This window comes from Bos javanicus, chromosome 6 (assembly GCF_032452875.1).
Source record: "Bos javanicus breed banteng chromosome 6, ARS-OSU_banteng_1.0, whole genome shotgun sequence".
In the NCBI taxonomy this organism is placed as follows: Eukaryota; Metazoa; Chordata; class Mammalia; order Artiodactyla; family Bovidae; genus Bos; species Bos javanicus.
The window spans coordinates 15,856,460-15,869,605 of NC_083873.1; the positions used below are offsets into that span (position 1 = coordinate 15,856,460).

A 13,146-nucleotide genomic window follows, 5' to 3' on the forward strand; every position below is an offset into this window, starting at 1 on the left:
AACATCTGGAAGTTTATGGTTCATGTCTTGCTGAAGCCTGGCTTGGAGAATTTTGAGCATTACTTTACTAGCGTGTGAGATGAGTACAATTGTGTAGTAGTTTAAGCATTCTTTGGCATTGCCTTTCTTTGGGATTGGAATGAAAACTGACCTTTTCCAGTCCTGTGGCCACTGCTGAGTTTTCCAAATTTGCTGGCATATTGAGTGCAGCACTTTCACAGCATCATCTTTCAGGATTTGAAATAACTCAACTGGAATTCCATCACCTCCACTAGCTTTGTTCCTAGTGATGCTTTCTAAGGCCCACTTGACTTCACAATCCAGGATGTCTGGCTCTAGGTCAGTGATCACACCATCGTGATTATCTGGGTCGTGAAGATATTTTTTGTACAGTTACTTTTATTTATTTCTTTACTTAATCTTCACAATAATCTCAAGAAATAGGTGCTACTATTATTCCCACTGAAAAACTTCTGCTTCATTGACTATGGTAAAGCCTTTGACTGAATGAATCACAAAAAAACTGGAAAATTCTTAAAGAGATGGGAATGCCAGACCACCTTACCTGTTTCCTGTGAAACCTGTATGTGGGTCAAGAAGCAACAGTTAGAATGAGGCATAGAACAATTGATTGGTTCAAAATTGGGAAAGAAGTACATCAAGGCTGTATATTGTCACTCTGCCTATGTAACTTATATGCAGAGTACATCATGTGAAATGCCAGGCTGGATGAATCACAAGCTAGAATCAAGATTGCTGGGAGAAATATCAACAACCTCAGATACGCAGATACTACTCTAAAGGCAGAAAGTGAAGAGGAACTAAACAGTCTCTTAATAAGGGTGAAGGATGAGAGTGAAAAAGTTGGCTTGAAACTCAGCATTCAAAGAACTAAGATCATAGCTTCTGGTCTCATCACTTTGTGGCAAATAGAAGGGGAAAAAGTGAATGCAGTGACAGCCTTTATTCTATTGGGCTCCAAAATCACTGCAGATGGTGACTGCAGCCATGAAATTAAATTAAAAGTGACCCAGAGGGATAGGATGGGGAGGGAGGTGTGAGAGGGGTTCAGGATGGGAACCACATGAAGACCCATGGATGATTCATATCAGTGTACGGCAAAAACCACTACAATATTGTAAAGTAATTATCCTCCAACTAAAATAAATAAATTGAAAAAAAAAAAAGTCAATTGCTCCTTGGAAGGAAAGCTATGACAAACTTAGATAGCATATTAAAAAGCAAAGATATTACTTTGCCCACAAATGTCTGTACAGTCAAAGCCATGGTTTTCCCAGGAATCATGTACGAATATGAGAGTTGGACCATAAAGAAGGCTGAGTGCTGAAGAATTGATGCTTTTCAAACTGTGGTGCTGGAGAAGACTCTTGAGAATCCCTTGGACTGCAAGGAGATTAAACCAGTCAGTCCTAAAGGAAATCAACACTGAATATTCACTGGAAGGACTGATGCTGAAGCTCCAATACCTTGGCAACCTGATGTGAAGAGCTGACTCATTGGAAAAGACCCTGATGCTGGGAAAGAATACAGGCAAAAGGAGAAGGGGGCAGTAGAGGATAAGATGGTTAGATAGCATCACCAACTCAATGAACATGAATTTGAGCAAACTCTAGGAGATAGTGGGAACAGAGGAGCCTGGTGTACTACAGTCCATGGAGTCACAAAGAGTTGGATATGATCTAGCAACTGGGCAAGAACAAATTATCCCCACTGTATGGCTGTCAGCATAATTGATAACATATCAGGACTGTATAGTTTCTCCTGTCTTTCCACTGAGCCTACCCTAGTCAGGACTGTACTGTGCAGCAAATAACTTCTGTTGTCAAGGGCTTTGCAATTAATTGTTGTTGTTTTTCAGTCGCTAAGTCATGTCTAACTCTTTGCAACCCCATGGGTCATAGCCCGTCAGGCTCCTCCTCCTCAGTCAATGGGATTTCCCAGGCAAGAATATTAGAGTGCGTTGCCATTTCCTTCTCCAGTGCATCTTGTAATCAACAGATACGGTTTAATAGTCATTAGGATCGAGTAGTCTCTATGCTCTGTTAGTCACCAAAAAGTGATGAGGACCTTCATTGTTGTATTTCCAGCACCCACAAGGCTAAGTTATTCCTTCATGCCTCTTGACTTAGGAATGCACTTCCTGTTTCCAAGTATGTACTCCTAGACCCTAGGTTAACTATATACTTGTCTCAGTGGCCCCTTCACAGTGTGGAGTGCAGCTACAAATGCTTTCAGATCATTGTCCACCTGATCCCACCCTGTAAGTTACCCAAAAATATACTGATCCACTGATTGTATGCAGTGGCCTGCCTTCTTTTTCAATCTCAAGATACTTTTTCAGTTCAGTGGGCACTTCTGTTTTCTCCATTCTCCAATACCTGCATTAAAGGAAGCAGGATGAGAGAGGTCATGCAACCTATCAAAGTCACTCACCTAATAAATGGTATACCTGGGACTTGAACTCAAGTCTTTTGGACCTCCAAATCTGTGCTAAACCACTACACCAGTTTAGCTGACAAAAATAAAATTCATTTATCACACAAACTCCAAATGGCAAGTGTTTTATTTTACACCAAAAGCAAAACTTACCTCAGGGAATATTTGCTAAAAAGGACAGAACCCCCGTCATAATCACAGGAACAAATACGAGGATCACCTCCTCCTCTATGGTACTGAATCCAAAAGAGCCTTTTATCAAGCATATCCAATGATACAGCTGCTATTTTCTCTGATGTCTCTAACAGAAGCTTCACTTCCATACCACCAAGATCTGCTCTGTGAAGGCTGCAGCCACCTCTGAAGACCAAAACATAAAACTGAGGGCCAACATAGCACAGAGACACTTCAGTGAGTGTCAGGCCACTTAAATGGTTGACTCTCTCAGTGTTTCAGTAGTCCCCAGATGTCTGCACAGGATGAGTTTGACCATTTGAATGAAAATTCAGTTCAACAAATACTTATTGCAATTCCATGTTATTTCAAGTTAGAAAGAGAATTTGCTTCTCTAGTGGGAAACCTTGGTAGTCAAGATGCTATTGGTAGAGGGAGCCTGCTTCGATTCCAAATCCAGGCAAATGCCCTATTGAAAATGGGATTTGTGCACCGTAAAAGAGGGTCTTTGTCTCAATCAGGAGGCCCCGTTGAGTCAAAATGTTATGATTCCTTGACTTTTCATCAGATTTTGAAATATATTTCAATGTCCAAAGCCAACAGAATTTACCTTGCTACTGGATCAACTGCTATATTTGCAGGATATTTTAAGGCACTTAAGAGAACCCAGGAATTGTTTCCTTTCATATCAGTTACTGTAATGATTCCTTCCTGTTGATTAGACCAAATAAGTTCTTCATTGATCCAATTTATTGCCATTCCTGAAACATTTTTATCTATATTGTATACTTTCCGTAAAACCAAAATTTTAAATTGTTATTAGTATTTCTCCATTCACAACAAAATTGTTTATTTTTATATAACTAGGTTTATTGTTTTAAGTAATTGTCATTTTTATACTTTCCCAAAATTATTTAAATGATAAACTATTCGTAGATACTGTGCCATTATTCAGATGCAGCTATATTCATTCTCCCATATGAATATTTCTGGGCATAGTATTTATATCAGTTTTGAAACGAAAATTAATTCTCTAAAATGAAAATTATCTCTCTAAATGAAAATTTATTCACAGTCAGTCATAGTTGTGAACAATTTTAACTACAGTAATGGCAGAATTTCAATTTTATCTTACTACTACTACTACTACTACTAAGTCACTTCAATCGTGTCCAACTCTGTGCGACCCCATAGACGACAGCCCACCAGGCCCCGCCATCCCTGGGATTCTCCAGGCAAGAACACTGGAGTGAGTTGCCATTTCCTCCTCCAATGCGTGAAAGTGAAAAGTGAAACTGAAGTCGCCCAGTCGTATCCAACTCTTAGCGACCCCATGGACTGCAGCCTACCAGGCTGCAGAATCCATGGGATTCTCCAGTTTATTCAATTCCATTTGCCAGTGGAATTTCCCAGATTCTCACCTGAATCCAATTTCAAGCTTTGCTAAATTCTAGCAAGACTGCCTTGGAGGTTGTGCATAGGGTCATGAAGTGGATTTCGCGTTGGGACCCCCACTTTTCTTCTAGCACCTCCTCCACCAGGTCCTGCTCTTTCTACAAGTCCCCACCCTTCTGGCTATGACCTCAGGGTCCTCATAGCAGGGCTTTTCTTTATGTTTTCTCATGATAAAAACAACTTAACTAAACCTCTTCTAATTTCAGGCTGTGCAAGTAAACCAGTCCTTTAACAGGGTGGAGGGTGAGAGATGGGAGGAAGCCCTGGTTTGCACCACAGCAAATTTCCGTGGTGGAAATAGTCCCACAATCTGTGGTTTTCAGCTACCAACATGAAGTCACTGAACACTGAGTTGGGCAGAAATCAGTCTCCAGAATCTGTGCTATTCCTACATCTCATACAAAGTAATCTAGCCAATCCATTTAATCAGTTGCTAATATATTAATTCACGCAGGTAAACTGTTTGCTTTTTAATGGTTATCTTCTATAAGCAATGTTTTAACCCAAAGGAGGGACTGATACGAGTGGATTTTAGGCTTCAGGCCAATCTGTTCCTAATGATTTGCCACAAATTCCCAACTATCTAATGCTTTTTTCCAGTTCTCTGACAGTAAACCCTCCAGATTCTTAAACTCAAGATTTTGAAGCTAGTCTACAGATGGCTGGAGAGTAATGAGTAGCCATTTTTGTTAAAAGTGAGATTAGCAAGTATTAGAGATGTGATAAAACAAATTATCACCTAATTGAAGGCTTTAGGAGGGTGAAAATTTTGCTTAAAAACAAAAATTAAACAAAAGCACAAAAGCAAACAGTGGGTACTTTGTGTTGGGTATAAATACTGAACGTGAAGCTACCTGCTCTCTATAATTCACTTTCCAGGAGAAAACATTTCTATTAGGACTCATTTAAGGGTTTTACTAATTAAGAAGAAAGATTAAAGAAAAGTGCTTGAACCAAAATATTTTGCTATATCACCTGCTTTATTTTTTTTTTTTTTCCTAGCATGCAAACACCTTGAGAAGGAAAAAAAATTTCTTCCTAAATTTCAGGTGCAAAAACCCATGACAGATTTTAAACAGATAAAACAGGGCTTCTCAACCTCAACAGAACTGATGTTTAGGGCCTGATAATTCTCGGTTTGGGGGACTGTCCCATATATTGTAGGATGGTTGGCAGTGCCCCTGGCCTCTAACACATTCTCTCTTCTCCCCATTCTAGTTGTGACAACCAAAATGTTTCTAGACATTGCCAAAGGTCCCCTGGAGGCAAAATTGCCACCACCTGAAGACCACTAGAATAGAAAGTGATGATAAAATAAATAATCTGTCTTAATCATGAAAAGGTGATCTGGCTTATTAAACTTACATCTTTCCGAAATTACATTGACATCCTCACTTTCTCCTTTGGGGACTTCTGAATATCAATGCCACATTCATGGGCATGTTCAATAATGTGACAGCACAGATGCAGATTAAATACCTACATGTGCTGGATGCATATCTGCATTGTAATAATTTTCATTTATATGAATGTTACAAATTTTGCTTTATCATTTTTGACAGCCCATTCAAAAATCCCTCAAATGACACAGGAAATGGTACTTTACCTCTTGCCTTCTCCCATTCAAATGAACTCTTTGCAAGAGTTGTCTGTAGATCAACCCAATAGATTCTTTCTTCATTGTAATGAAAATCCATGATCACTGAGATGCCAGCATCTGCCACCAATTGTTCATAATTCATTCCTTCCAAATCAATCCTACAGATACTATTTCCATGGGAAAAAATTAAAAAGGGCACAAGACCTGCATAGGAAGAAACCAGTGTATTTTCAATGCTTTTTTGTCCAATTTAGACAAAATAATTCCCCATGACAAATAACACAAGAAGAATTAATTTTTAAGTCCTGATTTTATACTTTAAATAAATATCATTGTTTAGAGGATAAAGAATTCCTGTAGATGTTCACAATTCCTGTAATTCTGTAAATCATTTCCACAAATTGATTGTAAGAAATGAATGTTGCCAAATTACGAAAAGAAAAATGACTGTTTGAAGAGAAAGACACTTCATGGCTTAGGAATATTATATGTTCAAAAAGAAACCACCTACTGTATTCTATTATACAGAGGGTCTGTATGAGTGTCAAATCTAGTTATGTAAATTAGAAATAAAATTGCAGATATTACTGTTTGGGAATGGATCTCTCCCTCCTCTGCAAAGTCACTTCAGTCGTGTCCGACTCTGTGCGACTCCATAGATGGCAGCCCACCAGGCTCCCCCGTCCCTGGGATTCTCCAGGCAAGAACACTGGAGTGGGTTGCCATTTCCTTCTCCAATGCATGAAAGTGAAAAGTGAAGGTGAAGTCGCTCAGTCATGTCCGACTCTTAGCGACCCCATGGACTGCAGCCCACCAGGCTCCTCCATCCATTGGATTTTGCAGGCAAGAGTACTGGAGTGGGGTGCCATTGCCTTCTCCCTCCCTCCTCTAGTCTTACCTTATGAATAGAGCCTCCAGGTTACAGACAGAGAAGAAGATGGTGAAACCTAGAAGTCTTAGGTAGAAGCAGGAAAAACTGAAATGCCATCCATGAAAGCTCTGAAATAGTTTGTTCCTGCTAACATTGCCACATAAAATTTAGGACTCCCAATTAAATTCAAATTGCATATATACTGCATGGGACATCCTTTACCTTTAATAATTGTTCCCTGCTTACCTGAAATTCAAAACTCAAGTAACTGAGTAGCCTATATTTTTATTTGCCAAATCTGAGTAGTGGACCTCCCTGGACACCTTGATTTCTACAAGGCCTTGCCCTGTATCCTAACCCCATACCTGAGACCCTGTTCTGTTCTAGGTGATGACCATCTACCCATTCTGACTCCCAAGTACTCAATACCTGCTTGGGAATCTGATACCTTTCTCTGGAAATTTCAGCAGAAATTCTAGCTGACTTCACACAGAGCTTACCTGTGATGCTCTAAGACAGGGGACAATTTCAATCCCTGCAGCCAGGGTTAGAAAAGGTTGGTTTTCTTGATCTTTCCTGACTGAGGTTGGGGAGGCTTCTTCCACTCTGACTTTAGATAACAATACCAGGTAACCACAAAGATGAGTAGGGAATTAGGAAAGAATTCCAACATATTCTCACTGCCCTGCCAGGGTGACTCCATTCTGTTTTAATATTTCCACCAATAGGAACAAAGTCAAAGAAACTAGCAGACCAATCAAATTAATAAAAGCATAATCTATCCTATGGTAGTTATTTTACTAGCAATAATAATAATGAACTTTTACATCCTGATCTCCTTTGCCCTTAATATAACAACATGGGCTATATAGGCCATACACTACATTTGATGAATCAAAGAGAAAAAAAGAAATCTGAAAAACATTGAAATCCATAAAACAAACCATAGCATTAACTTTAACAGCTTTTAAAAAAATTTATAAAAATACTAAATACAACAAATATTATCTTAAGATTTTTCTCATTCATGGGTGAATTCTAGCATCTAGGGCTTCATCCTAGCTCTCAGAACTAGAAGACCTAGACATGACCTAGCTCGGTGTTTCCCAAAATCGTTCAAAAGAATCACACAGGGTGTTGTGTGATCACTTCCCTGGAGATTCCAATTCAGTAAGTTTGGGCTGAGGACTAGGAATCTGTTTTTTGAACAGATAATCCAGGTGATTCTTTTATCCTACTGAATGTGGAAATCATAGATCTAGTTCAGATGAGAAATTCGATGATGCTTCCCAAAGTCCCACCAACAGTTGGTGGCAGAGTTAGATTTAGAACTCAGGTACTATCTTCCCAATCCAGCACTCTGTCCTGCCTCGCTCTGGGCTGTCATGAGTCAAGACATCACAAGCTTCATTTTACTCAAGTAACTGATTTTAATTCTGGTCCCCTCCAAATGCCGCTCCTATACTGTCAGCATCGTTGTGTGTAAACCAGAGCCTAGGCTGAGTATTGTACAAATGAATTATAATATGATTTAAAAGAAAGTTAAAAGATTAGTCCTGGTGAAATAGTCATTAGTCTGTACTATGCTGGAAATGATAAATACGTTAGTGGTTTTTAAGACTGTGTGGTACAATCTGTGGATGTGTCAGCAGGGTGTGCATGTTTGAACAAGTAAATTCTCCCATGTCAAAGCCTACAGCGTTTATTTTGGGTGCAGTTCAGTGAGAACAAAGTGCATAGGAAATCACTTCTAAGCAACACAAACCCAAAGACAGCAAACAGGTCCCAGCAAATCAAATGGAAACTCTGACTTCTCAACCTGGGGATTAGTAGGGGATCATCAGGAATTAGAAAGGAGTCCAGGATGTTTGGAGCACATCGACAATCTGGGGCTTCCATAGCACAGAGGTTAAACACAAAAAGCGGGCTTTTGATTGAAAGGGTTGGGGTGGGTGGGTGGGCAGCAATATTGCACAACCAGCACCTCTTCATCTGCTCCGAGTTTGGGAGAGTGGCCCCACCCAGGTAAATGAGAAGAGGAATCAACTGTCTACTTTGGGCCTTGGGGGCAAAAGCTCATGGGACCAAGTGAACACATCAAGGATACTGGCAAGCATATTAGCAAGACACCTTAGTCTTCTCAGGCCCACACGGTCACCTGCCCTCAACACCACAGGTTTCCTGCTCTCTGGAGACAGATTGAAGAAGGCTCACAGGACAAAAGAGAAAATAGAGCTCTGGATCTGCAGGATTCAATGACACCCTGAGAAAAGAATGTAGATTTAAACTGCTGCTGCTGCTGCTAAGTCGCTTCAGTTGTATCCGACTCTGTGCCACCCCAGAGACAGCAGCCCACCAGGCTCCCCCGTCCCTGGGATTCTCCAGGCAAGAACACTGGAGTGGGTTGCCATTTCCTTCTCCAATGCATGAAAGTAAAAAGTGAAAGTGAAGTCGCTCAGCCATGTCCGACTCTTAATGACCCCATGGACTGCAACCTACCAGGCTCCTCTGTCCATGGGATTTTTCCAGGCAAGAGTACTGGAGTGGGGTGCCATTGCCTTCTCCAGTTAAACTGATGGGTCTGGTGCAAAAAAGTCTGATGCCTCCTCACCTGCTCCTGCCTAAGCTCCCGATAGGAGTGATTTGTTTCTCCCCAGCAAGGAGCTGACTTGAATATTATCTGTGTCTTATGAAGTGCAAAAGTTTTACTTCACTCTAAAAGTCTGTCCTCATCTTTTTTCAATTACAGGACTTAAAAGGGTATACATTTACTTTTTGGGAAATCACAGCTTACTTCTCAACTTATTCATTAGGGTCAAAACTCAGGACAGGTGAGAGAGAAGCTGGCTGACTCAGAAGTAATACATTGAATAAAAACAGCTCATACAACTCAATAACAAAAAATACCCAGACAACCCAATCAAAAAATGGGCAGAAGACCTGAATAGACATTTCTCCAAAGAAGAAATACAGATGGCCAATGGGCACAAGAAAAGATGCTCATCATCGCTAATTATTAGAGAAAAGCAAAGTAAGTAGGAAAGAAAAAGATGTCACTTCATACCGGTCAGAATGGCCATCATTAAAAAGTCTACAAATAACAAATACTGGAGAGAGTATAGAAAAAAGGGAACCCTCCTACACTGTTAGTGGGAATGTAAATTGATGCTGCCACTATGGCAAGAGTATGGAGGGCCCTCAGAAAACTAAACATAAAATTATCATATGATCCTGAAATCCCACTCTTGGGCATATACGCAGAGAAAACCATAATTCAAGAAGATTCATGTACCCATATATTCATAGCAGCAGTATTCACAATAGCCAAGATGTGGAATGTCCGTTAACAGATGAATGAATAAAGATGTGGTACACACATACAATGGGATATACTCAGCCATAAAAAGAGTGAACTAATGCCATCTGCAGCAACACGGTGGGACCTAGAGATTAGCATAGTAAGCAAAGTAAGAAGGAGAGAAAGGTATCACTTATATGTGAAATCTAAAATCCAGTACAAATGAACATAACTACAAAACAGACCCTCAGACCCAGAGAACAGACTTGTTGCCAAGGCGGGGTGTGGAGGGAAGGATTGGGAGTTCAGGATTAGCAGACGCAAACTATTATATATAGGATGGATAAACAACAAGGTCAAACTACACAGCATGGGGAATTATCCTGTGATAAACCATAATGGAAGAGACTATAAATATATATGTATAATTGAATCACTGTTGTACAGCAGAAATTAACACAACACTGAAAATCAGCTGTACTTCAATAAAATTTTTTAGAAAATAATACCACATCTAGGAAGGTGAGAAAAGAAATGTGAACTTAAATTGTTACCAAACCAAACTTGGGTCTGCTTGCCTGTGTGCAGTAAGGCTCAGCTGCTGATACCAGGTTGTGGTGAAGGACAGCACAGTGTTTATTGTAGGAAGCCATACAAAGCCTGGAACAGCTAGTGCTCAAAAGCCCTGTACTCCAGATGGCTTTCTGCAAAGCATTTATAATAGAAGGGGGGCGGGGGGGGGGGGGCGTCCCAGACTGTGAGATAAGCTCACACACAATTCTCTGATTGGTGAGGTAACCGGACAGTGCCCCAGGGGTTAACAATATCAGTCCTTTAGGCACCAATAGGTGTGTGTCGGGAGGGCTATGTGCTCATGGTCATCAAATAGTTAATTACTTCCATTTGGTGGGGGGGATTAATACCTGTAAAACAACTCAGGAAAAGTGCATCAAATCTGTTATGTAGGTACTTCAGAGAGGAGCTGAAGCAGTGGGTAAGGGGGAGGAGGGGTCTGTTGCAGGAAGGTCCCATTGGGTCCTGCTCAGTTACAAAACCTTAAGTCTGTAAGAAAAGCTCTGAAAAATGTGAAGATTGCCACTGTAGACCCTGAATGGTGGTAAAAATCACCTGAAGCAAAAAATAGCCCCTTCCTGACCCTCAACCACTTGCTAATTATCAGCTAAAGAGAACCCATCGCCAGGTCCTCAAGACAGTAACTGAGGCTAGTAAGTTCCACAAAATTAAATTTGTTCAACAGAGTTGCTCAGTCTTTCCTGTGCTATCATACACTTTGATTCTCCAAGAGGGTGGGTGGTGCCTATTACCATAATAGTAAGAGCCAACCTCTTGAGTGTTACCTCTGGGTAGCACATTAAACACAGTATTTGGTTTCACTGTGTAATGTTAGGAAGTAGGTGCTCTTGGCATCTTCATTTTACAAAAGAAGAAACTGAAGTTTAGAGCCATTAACTTGCTACAAGTCACATGTCCAATCAATAACAACTGGAGATTTAAAGCCATGTCTTTCTGATCACAGCGTTTAACTTTTAAATATCATGCTTATCCTGAACTAAATTCATCAGGAATTCATTGTTGAGTGTCTTGTAGTTCGTATCTGTCCAGACACCCACTTTGGGTCACATGTTCTAGGCATCTCACCAAAAGGCTGGGACCTCTGCATCCATCCGTGTTCTAGGAACTAATTAGAAAGTGGGTCCTTTCAGTGGATTCTATATCATCTGGATATTTTTATACCTAATTCTGTAATATATTGCAACCCATATATAATGTAATCCGTGCATTCATGGCCCCTTTCTCCATCTTCAATTCCACTGGCGTATCATCTTTGAATGTCTCTCTGTTTCTATCTGGAGAAGGCGATGGCACCCCACTCCAGTACTCTTGCCTGAAAAATCCCATGGACGGAGGAGCCTGGTAGGCTGCAGTCCATGGGGTTGCTAAGAGTCGGGCAAGACTGAGCGACTTCCCTTTCACTTTTCACTTCCATGCATTGGAGAAGGAAATGGCAACCCACTCCAGTGTTCTTGCCTGGAGAATCCCAGGGACGGGGGAGCTTGGTGGGCTGCTGTCCCAAGTGATTTAGCAGCAGCAGCAGCTGTTTCTATCATCTTCCTCCTCCTCTGACGTTCTGGCCTCCCTCTCATAAGGATGCTGGTGAGTACATTTGGGATCCACCTAAAAGTCCAGAATAATTACCCTGTCTCAAGATCACGTTTGTGACGTCCCTTTTGGGATGTAAGGTCACATTCACAAGTTCCAGGAATTAAAACATAGATATATTTGGGGTCCCTATTCAGCCTGAAATAATTAACAATGGTGAATATCTTTTCACGGACTTATTTATCATCCTTATATCCTTTTGGTGAATATATCTGTTTAAATCTTTTGCTCATTTTTAATTATATTATTTATTATTATTGAATTTGAAAGGTTTTTTTTTTTATATATGTTAAATACAAGCCCTTTGTCAGATGTGTGTGTGTGTGCTCAGTCACTCAGTCATGTCCAGCCCACCAGGTTCCTCTGTCCATGGAATTTTCCATGCAAGAATACTGGAGTGGGTTGCCATTTCCTGCTCCAGGGGATCTTCCTGACTAAGGAATCAAACCTGAGTTTCTTGTGTCTCCTGCATTGGCAGGCAGATTCTTTACCAAGCCACCTGGGAACCCCCTTCTGTCAGACACATGCTTTGCAACTGTTTTCTCCCAGCACATGACATGTGTTTTCATCCTCTGGACATTGCCTTTTGTGGAGCAGAAGTTTTCATTTTGATGAGATACAATTTGACAGAATTTTTCCTTTGTATATTATGCATTTGGTGTGTCATTTCTAAGACCTCTCAATTCCAGGACATAAAGATTTCTGTTTTCTTCTAAAAGCTTTAAACTTTTACATCTTAAATTTAGAGCTATGATCCATTTTGAGTTAACCTTTGTATAAGGTGTGCAGTTTAGGTTGAGGTTAATTATTTTGCTTGTAGATGTCTAATAAATTCAACTTTGTGTTGAAAAGACTATCCTTTTTCTGTTGAATTGCTTTGGCATCTTTGTCAAAGATCAAATTACTATTTTTATGTAAGTCTCTCTCTGGACTTTCTAGTCTGTTCCATTATCACTCTGCTAATACCACAGCTCAGTATAACTTTTTACAAAAACTAATGATAATGCAGTTTGAGGGACTTTCCTGCTGGTCCAGTGGTTAAGACTCTGCTTGTAATGCAGGGGGTCCAGGTTCAGTCTCTGGTCAGAGAAGTTGATCCCACATGCTGCA

General features: G+C 40.4%; 1 protein-coding gene across 1 annotated transcript in view; it reads right to left on the reverse strand.

Moving 5' to 3' along the window:
* Window positions 1–13,146, reverse strand: part of EGF (epidermal growth factor) — a 102,825-nt gene that overhangs the window by 72,802 nt on the left and 16,877 nt on the right. Inside the window, 6 exon segments of the mRNA XM_061419399.1 lie at window positions 2,611–2,809; window positions 2,812–2,837; window positions 3,242–3,419; window positions 4,199–4,202; window positions 5,693–5,738; window positions 5,740–5,890. Coding sequence (XP_061275383.1) covers window positions 2,611–2,809; window positions 2,812–2,837; window positions 3,242–3,419; window positions 4,199–4,202; window positions 5,693–5,738; window positions 5,740–5,890 — 604 coding nt within the window.